Source organism: Oncorhynchus masou, unplaced genomic scaffold, assembly GCF_036934945.1.
Source record: "Oncorhynchus masou masou isolate Uvic2021 unplaced genomic scaffold, UVic_Omas_1.1 unplaced_scaffold_1439, whole genome shotgun sequence".
In the NCBI taxonomy this organism is placed as follows: domain Eukaryota; kingdom Metazoa; phylum Chordata; class Actinopteri; order Salmoniformes; family Salmonidae; genus Oncorhynchus; species Oncorhynchus masou.
This window is the reverse complement of record NW_027004357.1, coordinates 111848-129487: the sequence shown is the minus strand read 5'-3', so window position 1 is coordinate 129487 and position 17640 is coordinate 111848. Positions and strand designations below refer to the sequence as shown.

The 17640-nt window shown below is 42.1% G+C and overlaps 1 protein-coding gene across 1 annotated transcript in view; it reads right to left on the bottom strand.

Moving 5' to 3' along the window:
• Positions 1-4847: 4847 nt before the first annotated feature.
• Positions 4848-17640, bottom strand: part of LOC135530849 (solute carrier family 26 member 6-like) — a 34545-nt gene continuing 21752 nt past the window's right edge. The window contains exons 14-19 of the mRNA XM_064959022.1: positions 14134-14241; positions 12786-12917; positions 9366-9572; positions 8911-8965; positions 7063-7211; positions 4848-6934 (exon numbers count right to left, since the gene is read on the bottom strand). Coding sequence (XP_064815094.1) covers positions 6908-6934; positions 7063-7211; positions 8911-8965; positions 9366-9572; positions 12786-12917; positions 14134-14241 — 678 coding nt within the window. The 3' untranslated portion in view covers positions 4848-6907. The remainder of the gene's footprint in view (positions 6935-7062; positions 7212-8910; positions 8966-9365; positions 9573-12785; positions 12918-14133; positions 14242-17640) is intronic.

Sequence of the window (17640 nt, the reverse complement as noted above, 5' to 3'; positions counted from 1 at the left end):
CAATACGAAACATATCCCAGTCCACGTGATGGAAGCAGTCTTGGAGTGTGGAATCAGCTTGGTCGGACCAGCGTTGGACAGACCTCAGCGTGGGAGCTTCTTGTTTTAGTTTCTGTCTGTAGGCAGGGATCAACAAAATGGAGTCGTGGTCAGCTTTTCCGAAAGGAGGGCGGGGCAGGGCCTTATATGCGTCGCGGAAGTTAGAATAACAATGATCCAAGGTTTTGCCAGCCCTGGTTGCGCAATTGATATGCTGATACAATTTCTTGTTTTCTTGTTTTCAGATTAGCCTTGTTAAAATCCCCAGCTCCAATCACACCACGTCTCGTTAGCCATAAGGCATACCCGCTGGGTGCACCGACTCCGATAGCGTCTCTCCAGTGAGCCATGTTTCCGTGAAGCAAAGAACGTTACAGTCTCTGATGTCCCTCTGGAATGCTACCCTTGCTCGGATTTCATCAACCTTGTTGTCAGGAGACTGGACATTGGCGAGAAGAATGCTAGGGATAGTCACAAAAGCAGAATTAGAGATAAAATTAATCACTAACCTTTGATAATCTTCATCAGATGACACTCATATGACATCATGTAACACAATACATTTATGTTTTGTTCGATAATATGCATATTTATATCCACAAATCTCTGTTTACATTGGCGCCATGTTCAGAAATGCCTCAAAATATCCGGAGTAATTCCAGAGAGCTACGTCAGATAACAGAAATACTCATCATAAACTTTGACGAAAGATATATGTTTTACAAATAATTAAAGATACACTGGTTCTTAATGCAACCGCTGTGTCAGATCTTTTTTTAAACGTTACGAAAAAAGTATACCATGCAATAATCTGAGACGGCGCTCAGACGTAAATATATTTCTCCGCCATGTTGGAGTCAACAGAAATACGGAATTACATCATAAATATTCCCTTACCTTTGATGATCTTTCATCAGAATGCAGTGCAAGGAATCCTAGTTCCGCAATAAATTGTTGTTTTGTTCCATACTGTCCATTACTAGTGTCCAATTAGCTACTTTTGCTAGCACGTTTAGTTTACATGTCCAAAACCTGGCGCTGGTCCAGGCGAACTCAGATGAAAACTTCAAAAAATTATATTCCAAGTCGAAAAAACTGGTCAAACTAAGTAGAGAATCAATCTTCAGGATGTTATTATCATATATATCCAATAACGTTCCACCCGGAGCATTCATTTTTGTCTACAGAGTAATGGAACGCATGGCGATATCATGAGAATTGCGCCTGCCCAGGAACTGGCATTCTGCCAGACCAGTGACTCAAATAGCTGCCATCCGGCCCCACATCACACTAGAGGCTTCATTCCACATTCTACTGACTGTTGACATCTAGTGGAAGGCGTAGGAAGTGCGAACAGATCCATATCTTACTGGGATGTGAATAGAAGAGGAGTTGAAAATCAACCAGCCCCAGAATTTCCCCTTCCTGTTTGGAAGTTTGCCTGCCATATGAGTTCTGTTATACTCACAGACAAAGTTCAAACAGTTTTTGAAACGTCAGAATATTTTCTATCCAATAGTAATAATAATTTGCATATATTAGCATCTGGGACAGGGGAGGATGCAGTTCACTATGGGCACGCAATTCATCCAAAGTAAAAATGCAGGCCTCCCGTGTGGCGCAGTGGTTAAGGGCGCTTTTTTACTGCTGTGCCATCAGAGACTCTTGGTTCGCGCCCAGGCTCTGTCGTAACCGACCAGGAGGTCCGTGGGGCGATGCACAATTGGCCTAGCGTCGTCCGGGTTAGGGAGGGCTTGGCCGGGTAGGGATGTCCTTGACTCATTGCGCACCAGCGACTCCTGTGGCGGGCCGGGCGCAGTACACACAAACCAAGGTTGCCAGGTGCACAGTGTTTCCTCCGACACATTGGTGCGGGTGGCTTCCAGGTTGGATGCGTGCTGTGTTAAAAACCTGTGCGGCTTGGTTGGGTTGTGTATCGGAGGACGCATGACTTTCAACCTTCGTCTCTCCCAAGCCCGTACAGGAGTTGTAGCGATGAGAAAAGATAGTAGCTACTAAAAACAATTGAAAATAAAAAAGTGAAAATGCTGCCCCCTATCCCTAAAAAGTTAATATCCCGTTGGTAGGATATACATGCTCGTAATGAATATATTTTATTATCCAACAATTTTACGTTGGCTAATATGAGACCCTCATCCTCGTCATTCAAGAGGAGATATCGGGGATGTCTTGTAAGGATCCGACATCGAATGGGTAATCTGTTTTTGCCATCGGTTTGTCCTCAGGGTTTCGCCTGCTACATAAGTTCTGTTATACTCACAGACATGATTCAAACAGTTTTACTGATAATATGCATATCTTATCTTCTGGGGATGAGTAGCAGGCAGTTGAATTTGGGCATGCTTTTCATCCAAAATTCCAAATGCTGCCCCATATCCTAGGGAAGTTAAAGAAAAATATTCTTCCTCTAAAGTGTGAGTAATCGCTGTACCGATATCGAGAAGCTCTTTTCGGTCATAAGAGAATGTGGCAGAAACTTTACGTACAAAAATAAGTTATAAATTACGTGAAATCACACAATTGCAATCCAATAGCAACATAATCCTTAATTTTCTCTCTTCTGATTTCTCTCCTCTCCACAATCCTTAATTTTCCCTCCTCAAATCTGTGTCTCAGTGCTGTCTGGTCCTATCTCATTTTGTGATTGTGATGTCAAACACATTTGCAATATCTTGTCCCCCCATCTCATCTCTTCTCTATTACCACGGTGTCTCCCCTTTCTCCTCTCTCCTGTGTGTGCGTATTTGTGTCATTCCTTCTTTTGTAATGGATTTTGTGGGGCTGTTCAGTGCTGGTGACCCAGTCTTTGTATTAACCAGTCCCTGCTGATGGTATTGAACTAATATTACTATTCCCAAGCTGATAAACACATCTGTGTACTGTAGATGTGAGCATTTGTGTGTGAGCACGTGTGTGAGCTTGTGTCTGCGTGCGACTTAGGAAGAGATGTACTGTTCTCTGTGTTTTCTGTGTTTGTGTTCGCCTTTGACTCTGAGCTCAACCTGTCACCCAACTGCCATTTTCTATCCTTCCACATCTTTCAAACTAAAGAATCTTCCCTCTGTAAAATAAAAAAAACAAAGCACCACTACTTCCAGTGTAACTAACTTATGTGTCTGAGTATTGTGTAATTGTGAATCATTTGTAATATTGAGGAGGAGATCATTATCAATATTTCCACCTTGTGAGAGAGAGAAGCCTACCAATTTGAGAGGGAGGGAGATAGCAATATGTCTTAATGCCAAGCCAAGAGAGAAGCAAAAAAATACAAGATGGAAACACTATTCTTTAGTGTCTTTATTTAAATAGACAATATTATGTATTTATACAACGGGTGGGTCTAATCCTGAGTGCTGATTGGTTAAAATCACATTCCATCTGGTGTTTGTTACCATCGGCTAAATCTATGACGTTAATAAGGCTATTTACTCTGTCTGACCTCGCAATCCACTGTCTCATCAGCCCAGCCAGGCACTTTAAGAACTTGATCTCCACAGCAGAGATTTGTGACAACCTTATGGTCTGTCTGACATTTGCAACATTGTTCAATATTCAAATTCAATCTCCAGCTGTCCCATAGTGATGAACATGTCATGAGTGTAGACGAGACAGGCAGGCAGCGTTTCTCAGCCAGTCAAAATCATGAATCATCAGGCATAATTTATATATATATATATATATATATATATATATATATATATATATATATATATATATATATATATATATTATATATATACACACACAAAGAAATATATGTTGAAAAAAAATGCAGCTCGATTGCAGTCTTTCCAGCTTCAGTATGAAGTGATTGTGTTAGCTGTGTTGTTGGCTAGCTCCTCTGAACAAGTGTCCTGATGAGTGAGGATATTTTTCTATGCTAGGCGAAATCGCACTTCCTTAGCTCATTGTTATGGATGTATCCAAATAAATGTCACTAGAAAACAGTTTAAACATATGCAGGTGTGACTACGTGACTAAGTTAGCCGAAGTCGTATAGCTAGTAGGCAAGGGATAAGAATGTTGCCAGCCAGCATGGCAATGGAACATTTAGAACAAACGACTGGGTCGCGTGCATAGACACAGAACCAACAGAATGAACGACTAGGTTGCATCTCTGGCAACCGAACCGATAGAACAAGCAACCAGTTGACTTGGGTAGAACTCTACATTTGTGTCAGGACTATATCTTGTGGAAGGATGAAATAGAATGAATAAATAAAATATCTCAATCATTATTTGAATATGTTGGTAACCTGTTGTATAAAAGTGATAATGCCCTCAAAGGTGTTGATATTTTGGCACGGTTGGCTGGCCCTCGACACCCGTGCAAATATATCCTCAACTCCAGCTTCGAGGGCATTGTCACTTAAACAAATGTATGTATTTGCAGATACTCTTAAAGCTCAATCACTGACGGTAACTATCAGAGAGTCACACATTCATAGCCTGGTCTCAGATCGGTATGGTCTTGAACCAACTACATGTCATGATTAGTCAGGGAGACGTTTAAAGCACATAGAGATCAGATCTGGGACCAGGCTAAAACATTTACAATTTATTTTAATCATTTAGCAGACACTCATATCCAGAGCAACTGCAGGAGCAATTTTGGTAAAGCGCCTTGCTCAAGGACACAACAGATGTTTCGCCTAGTTTGCAATGTGTAACTAATGATAAAATGTGTAGGATATTATTTTGGAGAGAATAAAGAGTGCAGCTATGCTTCAGAAGTGTATTCAATCACACAATATGAGCCAGATACACACAATAGATCACACACCAGATCTGCTCACATTACTGGTATTTATTTAGCCATGTGCTGAGAAACAATAATTATTTACTTTAAGATATTGGACTGTGTGTTCGATCAATGCTAAAAAATTACAAATCATATTCAAAGTAGATGAATTAGATCAGGAAATTAACAATTTAGTAAAATGTTCAAAATGCACATTAACATGAATTATTCACATCCTCTTTAGAAAAATACAAAGAGATTAGCTCTATGACAGTGTTCAAACTAGGTGAGAACTATACACCCTTTGAAATTGATTTGACCCTGAAATACATGATGATGTATAGATTCAAGGCTACGTGATGCAAACCTGGACTCAGTGGTAGAAAATGTAAGTCTGTCTCCTGTCATTTAGTATGATATGTTATGAATTCCAATTTGTTGTGGCTAACATTAGCGAGGCTAGGGGTTAGGGGAAGGATGCTATGTTGTTGCAAAGTTGCTAATTAGCTAAAATGCTAAAGTTGTCAGTGATATGACACAAACACTTTTGGATAACAGAGTGAAAAGCTGCTATTCATTCAGTGGATATTGAACTACCATGTTTCTGTCTTAGGGTGATTTACATACTTTTCAACATCATTATGATTACATCAGCAGTGATGTAATCTCCCGTCTGGATTACTGCAACTCGCTGTTGGCTGGGCTCCCTGCCTGTGCCATTAAACCCCTACAACTCATCCAGAACGCCGCAGCCCGTCTGGTGTTCAACCTTCCCAAGTTCTCTCACGTCACCCCGCTCCTCCGCTCTCTCCACTGGCTTCCAGTTGAAGCTCGCATCCGCTACAAGACCATGGTGCTTGCCTACGGAGCTGTGAGGGGAACGGCACCGCAGTACCTCCAGGCTCTGATCAGGCCCTACACCCAAACAAGGGCACTGCGTTCATCCACCTCTGGCCTGCTCGCCTCCCTACCACTGAGGAAGTACAGTTCCCGCTCAGCCCAGTCAAAACTGTTCGCAGCTCTGGCCCCCCAATGGTGGAACAAACTCCCTCACGACGCCAGGACAGCGGAGTCAATCACCACCTTCCGGAGACACCTGAAACCCCACCTCTTTAAGGAATACCTAGGATAGGATAAAGTAATCCTTCTCACCCCCCCCCTTAAATGATTTAGATGCACTATTGTAAAGTGGCTGTTCCACTGGATGTCATAAGGTGAATTCACCAATTTGTAAGTCGCTCTGGATAAGAGCGTCTGCCAAATGACTTAAATGTAAATGTAAATGTAAATTGTATGTAGCTATCAGCAAAGTCAGTGCTAGAAGGGGAACAGGCAAGTGTGTGTGGTTGTTCATGAAAGGCAAGGGTGTTATATTTATATATACAGTACCAGTCTAAAGTTTGGACACCTACAAAAAAACATTCAAGGGGTTTTATTTTATTTTTTATAACACAACTGATTGGCTCAAATGTATAAAGAATGAAAACTTACACAAAGTAACTTTTAACAAGGCACAACTGTTAATTGTAATGCATTCCAGGTGACTACCTCATGAAGCTGGTTGAGAGAATGCCAAGAGTGTGCCATCAAGGCAAAGGGTGGCTGCTTTGAAGAAATTCAAATGTAAAATATATTTTGATTTGAACACCTTTTTGGTTACTACATGATTCCATATATGTTATTTCATAGTTTTGATGTCTTCACTATTATTCTACAATGTAGAAAATAGGAAAAAGTAAGAGAAACCTTTGAATGAGTAGGTGTATCCAAACTTTTGACTGGTACAGGATATACTGCTGTTTGGGTTACACTGGCCCCAGGAGGAATGGATTAAATAGGATGATGGGGTGAACAGAACTGCAGACTAGACTACACATCTCAAGTGTCTGACAAATATTTTGGGGAGGTATTTTGGCTTCAGTTATTAAACATAACGTGACGGGGGAACTGCCTTGGTCCAACCTAAAAATTAAAAAAGCACACACGGTGGTGGTGCATTCTCTTTCACAGAGGGGGAAGAGGTGAGGGGAACCAATGGGAAGCTAGGCAGCGGAGGGATGGAAGGAGGTAGGTGGAGTGGAAGAGGTACAATGTGACCCCTGTTGGTTACATCTTGGTAGTGCAGGCCAAGTCCTAGTAGAAGAGGAGATAGTGTCAGAACATTATATAGAAGATTCTGTGACTATATGAATCAATCAATGAATACATTTCTAGGTATCGCCTAAGAAATAATAACAAGTCATAAAATCTGCTCCACTCACCAGAGCATACTCGTAGATGATGGGTACGTCTGAGGCCCCATGCAGTCGGAGGCTGTGTAGCACCGCGTCGTGGATCGTACTGAACAGACAGCTTTTAGGGATGGACTCAGAGAAGAAGTCTGCACTCGATAACTGCTCCACCACACAGACTGGAGGAGAGACAAACCAGGTTAGACAATACACACGTGAAACACAAACACACACAGACAACACAAGCTACGGCCAGAGCGATGAGCCTGAATTACCACACATACCAGTAGCGGTTGCTGCCGTTTAAGATGAGGGATGACGATTATTTTTTTGTGAGCATGGCCTTACAATATTTATTTTACAGCATATTGAACGACTGTTATTTGTATTCCATTAACCCAGCTCGACGTAACATCGATAGGTTTAGGCTACTGCATGATACTCAAATGTTTCCTATACCCACCATGAGGTTGTTACAACCTAGCATATGAATTAACGTTTACAACATAGGTACACAGGTTGAGAAATTTTAGTAATCAAGGTGACAGATATTGACACATTCAATACCGCCTTACACACTCTTGCCAGCATCTAGCTGATCTGGAGTGTAATCATTAGGCCAACAGTTGCAAATAGTTTTTATTGGACAAATTCAGGTATGTTTACAATTGGCTCATTCATCCCCTCTGTAACTATTCCCCAGGTCGTTGCTGTAAATGAGAATGTGTTCTCAGTCAACTTACCTGGTAAAATAAAATAAATGTTTCTCTGTTTGCTTCCATTTAAGAAACATTTTTCAACAGAATCGAGGGAATGAATACTACCCCTGATCAAAATCAAACATATTACTTTCATATGAGCCACCTACAAACAGCATGATCTCTTTGATCATTGTATAATTCCTTCTTGCATCTACACGCTTTCCTCCTCTCACCTTTTCCTTTAACGTGTGGTCTTCAGTAACAACACATCAGCTGTCTGTGACCAGGCGAAAAAACCTTTCCAAGCCAAACCTTAATATAATAACCGCTAACCTCTACACACAGCCTACATTGTTATCACCATATTAACGTCATAAACATAGCTACTAGATCTAACGCGCTAGTAAACCCACTACAATCATGCAGTACAGTGTACAGTCAGAAGCAAGCGGTTGAGCAGTTACACCGGTGGGACCTGGTGGCAATAAATTATAAAATCCAAAAGCTTACCTTGACTTGGAAGAGTTTCAGTGCTGGATAGACATAGCCAGCTAGCTAACATAGCATCCCTCTCTGTTTGAGTTTGAGCCGGGTATTTGAGTAGGCTAAACTAGCTAGCTGAATTCTCTAGCGAAGTGAAAGTAAAAATAAAAAAAATCTGAATATCCCTTTATTTCTCAATTCTCCTTCACTTGTTAATTAATTAATTTGTTAACTGTACAACAATTGTCTTTTCCTCGCTCTTTGAGTCAACTACAACATTTTATGCACTGCTAGCTAGCTGTAGCTTATGCTTTCAGTACTACATTCATTCTCTGGACAACATGTCAGTTCATACTGCAAGAACTCTGATAGGTTGGAGGATGTCCTCCGGAATTTGTCATAATTACTGTGTAAGTCCATGGAAAGGGGTGAGAACCACATGCCTCCTAGGTTTTGTATTGAAGTCAATGTACCCAGAGGAGGACGGAAACTACGGTGCAATGCTACAGAGTGCTGTTGAATATACTGTAGACCATTGTAAAACAGTATGATTTAATACATTATTTGGTGACGTGGATATATTTAGTATAGTTTGTTAAAAATTATGTTTGACTATTTTCATTTAGCAGAATTTCACTGAAGAGGATGGTCCTCCCCTTCCTCCTCTGAGGAGCCTCCACTGACACATACTCACCTTGGCATCCAGTTAAATAAATGTCAATGTCAATCTCTCTGTAGTTCCGGAATATCTGCAAAAAAGAGAAAGTGAGCGACAGAGAAGATCAAATAACAAGTCCATGTTTCTCGCAGGGACTTTTTGTTACACCAGTTTGGATTTATCTTGTTTTTCTCTTCCATCCCTCTTAATTTCCACCTCTTTCTATCAGGGCCTCTTCCCGACATACAGTACATAAAAACATAATTTATGCCTGCCAACTCACAGAACACAAGACCTTTGTTTGTTTTAAGCACAAGGGACACAGGAGAGCGACTGGATACAAGGAAACTAATAACACATTTCTGAAAACATCTGGTAACATAACCTATTTCTCTCTCTCACACACTTTCCTTGTCTCCTCTCCATCTCTTCTGCGCTCAAACCCCACTCCTTCATCACTATCGTTCAAAACCACACACACACACACATACGTTTTTCAGCGTCTTCACAGTGGCTGTGTCAGCAAAGTTGGTTGTGGATAGGTCCAGGATGATGGTGTGTGTGTCGTTGAAGGAGCTCCTCCCCATCTCTCCTACTCCTCCTGTACCGGACATCTGGGTTATGTGATCATCGCCATGAATGCCAGTCTCGGGGCCCCGGTCAAACCCAGTACCTTGCTGCTCAAAGGCCCAGTTCACCTTAGATTGACAGAGACAGAGTTTCAATATTTACTCTGCTCTGATAAAATACACATTTCAAAAGCCTTATGGGCTAGCCTAGGTGCACCTGGAGGTTTTACTGAAGCACTAAATTTAGCACAGTGGTAGATTTATGTAAACTGAAAAGATTTCTATATGGAGCCGCACTAGATTTGGCCCCCGGGGGGATGTGGCAGCAATTTCTTTGAAATAGTCGTATACGATAACACTATTTAACAATTCAGAAGGTCTATTTTGAGAAAAACACACAGATTTATCTAGCATGAAAATATTTAGATATGGAGCCCCCACAGATTTGGACAACGTAACATTGCAAAAATCTGAAACTTTCTGTCCAAAAATGAGGCAGAAAAATGTATCCATGCTTTTGTCACTACTAGGTTAGACAACTGCAATGCTCTACTTTCCTGCTACCCAGATAAAGCACAAAATAAACTTCAGTTACTGCTAATCACGGCTGCTAGAATCTTGACAAGAACCAAACATTTTGATCATATTACCCAAATGCTAGTGTCTCTACACTGGCTTCCTGTTAAGACTAGGGCTGATTTCAAGGTTTTACTGCTAACCTACAAAGCATTACAGGGGCTTGCTCCTACCTATCTTTCCAAATCGGATATACGTACACGTACACTATGGTCACAAGACGCAGGCCTCCTTACTGTCCCTAGAATTTCAAAGCAAACAGCTGGAGGCAGGGCTTTCTCCGATAGAGCTCCATTTTTATGCATTGGTCTGCCTATTCATGTGAGAGACACAGACACTGTTTCGATCTTTAAGTCTTTACTGGACTCATCTCTTCAGTAGGTCCTATGATTGAGTGTAGTCTGGCCCAGGAGTGTGAAGGTGAACGGAAAGGCACTGGAGCAACGGACCGTACTTGCTGTCTCTGACTGGCCAGTTCCCCTGTCTCTATTGGGATTCTCTGCCTTAAACCTTATTACAGGGGCTGTGTCACTGGCTTACTGGTGCTCTTCCATGCAATCCCTAGGAGGGGTGCGTCACTTGAGTGGGTTGAGTCACTGTGATCTTACCCTCCCTTGGGTTCGTTCTGTGGGGGAGATCTTCGTGGGCTATACTCGGTCTTGTCTCAGGATAGTAAGTTGGTGGTTGAAGATATCCCTCTAGTGATGAAGAGGCTGTGCTTTGGCAAAGTGCGTGGGGTTATATCCTGTCTGTTTGTATCGTCGGACGGGGCCACAGTGTCTCCCGACCCCTCCTGTCTCAGCATCCAGTATTTATGCTGCAATAGTTTAGGGTCAGTCTATATCTGGGGTATTTCCCCTGTGTTATCCAATGTCCTGTGTGAATTTAAGTTTGCACTCTAATTCTCTCTCTTTTTCTTTCTTTCTTTCTCTGAGGACCTGAGCCCTAGGACCATGCCTCAGGACTACTTGGCCTGATAACTCCTTGCTGTCCCCAGTCCACCGGGTTGTGCTGCTGCTCCAGTTTCAACTGTTCTGCCTGCGGCTATGGAACCCTGACCTGTTCACCGGACAAGCTACCTTGTCCCAGACCTGCTGTTTTCAACTCTAGAGACAGCAATAGTGGTAGTGATACTCTGAATGATTGGCTATGAAAATCCAACTGACATTTACTTCTGAGGTGCTGACCTGTTGCACTCTCTACAACCACTGTGAATATTATTATTTGACCATGCTGGTTATCTATGAACATTTGAACATCTAGGTTTCTTCCTAGGTTCCGGCCTTTCTAGGGAGTTTTTCCTCAGCACTGTGCTTCTACACCTGCATTGCTTGCTGTTTGGGGTTTTATGCTGGGTTTCTGTATAGCACTTTGTGACATCGGCTGATGTGAGAAGGGCTCTATAAATATATATTTGATTGGACCACGGGGGATGTGGCGGCCATCTTACAAAAAGGCCACTGTCAGTAATACAATGTTAGATAAACACACCAAATTTGGCACAGAGGAAGATGCATGTACCCTGAAAAGATTTAGATATAGTCCCATCATAGATTTGTCCCCTGGATCGTGACAGACATTTTACTAAGGTTGCAGACTGTACCACTACTTTACAAACTTTTCATCTACAAAAATCATTGCCGATACTTCTTGGCCTATACAATTGCCCTGGATCACCTGAAAATCCCAAAACTGTAACAGTAACACAGTATGTCACAGTGGGCCATATTATAAAGAAAAAGTGACAGGGAGCCACATTACCCTCGAGCAAACTCAGTCCATGTTTATGCGTGCGGACAAGCAGACCTATGCCCACCCGCCTCGACACATGTCCGCCAACCGCACACACCCCCATGCACACACATACCAGAATGGGTCCAAACATATGACACTTGTCAGGAATAGGAGAGTCCAAGACACTTGCCACCAGCCCAAGCCACCCGGGCCGACAAGCCCATTCATCGCCACAAGAGTGACCAGTAGAACAGCGAGACTGCACAGCCAGCCTGTCAATACTTTAACTCTCTCCAACACGATTTCCTTCCAACCATTTAAAAATAAAAAAATCCCAAGGGAAAGGTTCAGAAACAAATGTCAAAAATGAAACAAAAAACAAAAATATACATACATATACACACAGACACAGCACAGCCTCCATATAATTAATCTCATAATAATAATGTAGAGCTCTCTTTACTTGCACACAATATAGCTGTGTTGCCCCACCTACATGCCCCTAGGAATCTACCTATATGCCACCTTTTGTAAGTAAGCCCTTCAGTACTGTAACATCGTATTACCAACAGCGGCCATTTTGTAAGATGCCATGACATGTTTTTTCAGGGTTCATAAATCTAGCTCTGTTTTTTTTATATATGATGTCTCAACCTCTAAGTCTTTCCAGGGTACATCAATCTACCTCTGTGCCAAATGTGGTGTATCTCAAAAAAGGTCCTCAGAATTGTAACATTTTTATTACCGATAGTGGTCATTTTGTAAGATGGCCACCATGGACCCCAGGTGCCATTGTGTGGTGGCTCCAGATGTAAATATTTTCAGGCTACATAAATCTAACTCTCTGCCAGATTTGATGTGTTTATCTCAAAACAATCTGTTGCCATATGCTGCCATTTTGAAAAATGGCTGACACAGCCCCAGGGGCCAAACCTGGGGTGGCTACACATCTGAATGCTTTCAGGGTTCATACATCTACACAATTGTTTTGCTAAAATGCCTCACTATACTTTCGTATATCACACTACAAACCTGTCCGTTGATGGGTCGGTCAACTAGGGCAATGGGTGTTTGGTTCAATTTCAGCTCTGGGGAACCTTTCTCTTCATCCCACTTGTCATCTGGATGGACTGTATTGTTGGGTAGGCATCCATTCACACCATTCTGGGAAGGGAAGAGAAATAAGATCACTAACAGTGCAATTTTTTCATGTTTGTTTGTTTGTCCGACATTACAGTAACAAAAGTTTGGGGTCACTTAGAAATGTCCTTGTTTTTGATTTAAAAAAAGCCAAAATTGTTTTACCATAAAAAGACCATCAAATTGATCAGAAATACAGTGTAGACATCAGAAATATGTTGTAAATGACTGTTGTAGCTGTAAATGGCTGATTTTTAATGGAATATCTACATAGGAGTACAGAGGCTAACACAATGGCCCGTTGTGTTATCTAATCCAAGTTTATCATTTTATAAGGCTAATTGATCATTAATTAAAAAAACTTTTGCAATTATGTCAGCACAGCTGAAAACTGTTATCCTGATTAAAGAAGCAATAAAACTGGCCTTTAGACTAGTTGAGTATCTGGAGCATCAGAATTTATGGGTTCGATTACAGGCTCAATATGGCTAGAAACAAAGACCTTTCTTCTGAAACTCGTCGGCCTATTCTTGTTCTGAGAAATGAAGGCTATGCCATGTGAGAAACAGTCTAGAAACTAAAGATCTTGTACAACGCTGTGTACTACTCCCTTCAAAGAACAGCGCAAACTGTCTCTAAGCAGAATAGAAAGAGGAGTGAGAAGCCCCGGTGCACAACTGGGCAAGAGGACGAGTACATTAGAGTGTCTAGTTTGAGAAACACTCCTCACAAGTCGTCAATTGGCAGCTTCATTAAATCGTACCCGCAAAACACCCATCTCAACGTCAACAGTGAAGAGGAGACTCCGGGATGCTGGCCTTCTAGGCAGAGTTCCTCTCTCCAGTGCCTGTGTTCTTTTGCCCATCTTAATCTTTTATTTTTATTGGCTTGTCTGAGATATGGATTTTTCTTTGCAACTCTGCCTAGAAGGCCAGCAGTCCCGGAGTCAACTCTTCACTGGTGTTTTGTGGGTACTATTTAATGAATCTGCTGGTTGACGACTTGTGAGGCGTCTGTTTCTCAAACTAGATACTCTAATGTACTTGTGCTTTTCTTTCAAAAACAAGGACATTTCTAAGTCAAATCAAATGTATTTATATATCCCTTCTTACATCAGCTGTTATATCAAAGTGCAGTACAGAAACCCAGCCTAAAACCCCCAAACAGCAAGCAATGCATGTGTAGAAGCAAGTGATCCCAAACTTTGAACGGTGGTGTATGTGTGTTGGACGTATTATACCTTTTTTGCCTCCTTTTTGGCTTTGTTTTTTTCTTTCTTGTCTTTCTTCTTTTCTTCAGTGTCTCTTTTCTTCTTTTTCATCAGCAGCATTCCAATGTCAATTCCACTCTGTGTAAGAAATGGAGTGCTTGAGACAAGGAGAGAGAAAGCAGTCTCTTTTATATTATGACATTTCAGCTCGATCTACTGTCTCTGTTATATTATGACAGACCAGCTAGAGCTACTGTCTTTATTATATTACAACAGACCAGCTGTATCTACTGTCTACATTTCACTTTGGCCATTGTTGTGGGCCTGCCCTCCCCTCAACAGCCTCAAATACACTATTTCATTTCACAAATAATATTTTACATTTACATTTAAGTCATTTAGCAGACGCTCTTAATGTCAAATAACGGCATTATCATGAGAAGAACTTACCAGTCCAAAACAATGTCCTCTCCATTAAAAAAATATTCCTCCATTTGGGAATCGCTAAATGAATCGTCCTCCAACAATCTCTGTCTCACTTTCCCGATCAATTTCTTCTAAAATTGTGTATATATCCAGACTTAGATTTAGCTTTCCCTGACTTAGTCGCCATACTGATTGATATATAAACAGCTGAAGATGCGCTTTACCAAAACAAAGCTGTGCATAACATGCGTTGCTCCTTCCGGTATGAAACTTCAATGGCGAATGTCCCTCTTTATGCCGGAGTTTACGACATGGGTTGGTCTTCCAACACATAAACATTACATATTGCCGTTTACCTCAGCTCATTGGCTACCTACCCAGCTAGATATCAAGACGATCAGTGGTCATTGGGTTAAAATACAGTCAATCAACGAAACAGCGGTCACATCATTGGTGTCTTCAAATCGGTTTCTTTCAGTCAGTACGTCCCGCGAAATGACCCATCATGTTTGGTTGTGTAACAAACAAACCAGTTGATTGCAATGAAACCAAACATGACTGGAAAAGTCACGTTTAGTTTGTGAATTTGCATCGAATGTGTCGTCGAAAATGGAATGAGACGGAATTCACGACACAAGTGGTTCACAAAATGTTTCATGTTAGGCAAAAAAATAGATTTTATCAAACAAAAGACCATTCATTGGGATTGCAAGCAGAGGAAGATCGTCAAAGGTAAACTATTTATTTTATTGCAGTTTGTGATTTTGTTACGCCTGTGATGGTTGAAATAGTTGTTTTTATGGGGCTCTATCCTCAGATAATCGCATCGTATTCTTTCACAGTAAATCCTTTTTAAATCTGACAACGTAGTTGGATTAGCAAGATTCTAAGCTTTCGAAACATTGAGACAATTGTACACTGCTGAAATAAAGGGAACACTAAAATAACACATCCTAGATCTGAATGAATTAAATATTACTTTTAAATAGATTTTTATTTTCATAGTTGAATGTGCTGACAACAAAATCACACAAAAATGATCAATGGAAATCAAATGTATCAACCCATGGAGGTCTGGATTTGGAGTCACACTCAAAATTAAAGTGGAAAACCACACTACAGGCTGATCCAACTTTGATGTAATGTCCTAAAAACAAGTCCAAAAAAGGCTCAGTAGTGTGTGTGGCCTCCACGTGCCTGTATGACCTCCCTACAACGCCTGGGCATGCTCCTGAAGAGGTGGCGGATGGTCTCCTGAGGGATCTCCTCCCAGACCTGGACTAAAGCATCTGCCAACTCCTGGACAGTCTGTGGTGCAATGTGGCGTTGGTGGATGGGAGCGAGACATGATGTCCCAGATGAGCTAAATTTGATTCAGCTCTGGGAACGGGCGGGCCAGTCCATAGCATCAATGCCTTCCTCTTGCAGGAACTGCTGACACACTCCAGCCACATGAGGTCTAACATTGTCTTGCATTAGGAGGAACCCAGGGCTAACCTCACCAGCATATGGTCTCACAAGGAGTATGAGGATCTCATCTCGGTACCTAATGCCAGTCAGGCTACCTCTGGCGAGCACATGGAGGGCTGTGCGCCCCCCAAAGAAATGCCACCCCACACATTGACTGACCCACCGCCAAACCGGTCATGCTGGAGGATGTTGCAGGCAGCAGAACGTTCTCCATGGCGTCTCCAGACTCTGTCACGTCTGTGACGTGCTCAGTGTGAACCTGCTTTCATATGAGAAGAGCACAGGGCGCCAGTGGCAAATTTGCCAATCTTGGTGTTCTCTGGCAAATGCCAAACGTCCTGCACGGTGTTGGGCTGTAAGCACAACCCCCACCTGTGGACGCCGGGCCTTCATACCACTCTCATGGAGTCTGTTTCTGACCGTTTGAGCAGACACATGCACATTTGTGGCCTGCTGGAGGTAATTTTGCAGGGCTCTGGCAGTGGTCCTCCTTGCACAAAGGCGGAGTAGCGGTCCTGCTGCTGGGTTGTTGCCCTCCTACGGCCTCCTCCACGTCTCCTCATGTACTGGCCTGTCTCCTGGTAGCGCCTCCATGCTCTGGACACTACGCTGACAGACACAGCAAACCTTCTTGCCACAGCTCGTATTGATGTGCCATGGTAGATGAGCTGCACTACCTGAGCCACTTGTGTGGGTTGTAGACTCCGTCTCATGCTACCACTAGAGTGAAAGCCCCGCCAGCATTCAAAAGTGACCAACACATCAGCCAGGAAGCATAGGAACTGAGAAGTGGTATGTGGTCACCACCTGCAAAACCACTCCTTTATTGGGGGTGTCTTGCTAAGTGCCTATAATGTCAACCTGCTGTCTATTCCATTTGCACAACAGCATGTGAAATTTATTGTCAGTCAGTGTTGCTTCCTAAGTGGACAGTTTGATTTCACAGAAGTGTGATTGACTTGGAGTTACATTGTGTTGTTTAAACAGCTTGGAAAATTCCAGAAAATTATGTCATGTCTTTAGAAGCTTCTGATAGGCTAATTGACATCATTTGAGTCAATTGGAGGTGTACCTGTGGATGCATTTCAAGTCCTACCTTCAATATCAGTTCCTCTTTGATTGACGTCATGGGGAAATCAAAAGAAATCAGCCAAAACTTCAGAAAATTGTTGACTTCCACAAGTCTGGTTCATCCTTGGGAGAAATTTCCAAAAGCCTGAAGGTACCACATTCATCTGTACCAACAATAGTACACAAGTATAAACACCATGGGACCACGCAGCCGTCATACCGCTCAGGAAGGAGACGCATTCTTTCTCTCTCTGTCTCCTAGAGATTATCATACTGTTGTGCGAAAAGTGCAAATCAATCCCAGAACAACAGCAAAGGACCTTGTGAAGATGCTGGAGGAAACAGGTACAAAAATATCAATATCCACAGTAAAATGAGTCCTATATCGACATAACCTGAAAGGTTGCTCAGCAAGGAAGAAGCTACTGCTTCAAAACCGCCATAAAAAAGCCAGACACCGGTTTGCAACTGCACAAGGGGACAAAAATATTTATTGGAGAAATGTCCTCTGGTCTGATGAAACAAAAATAGAACTGTTTGGCGGAGAAAGGTTTGTTCTGTTAGGTGACC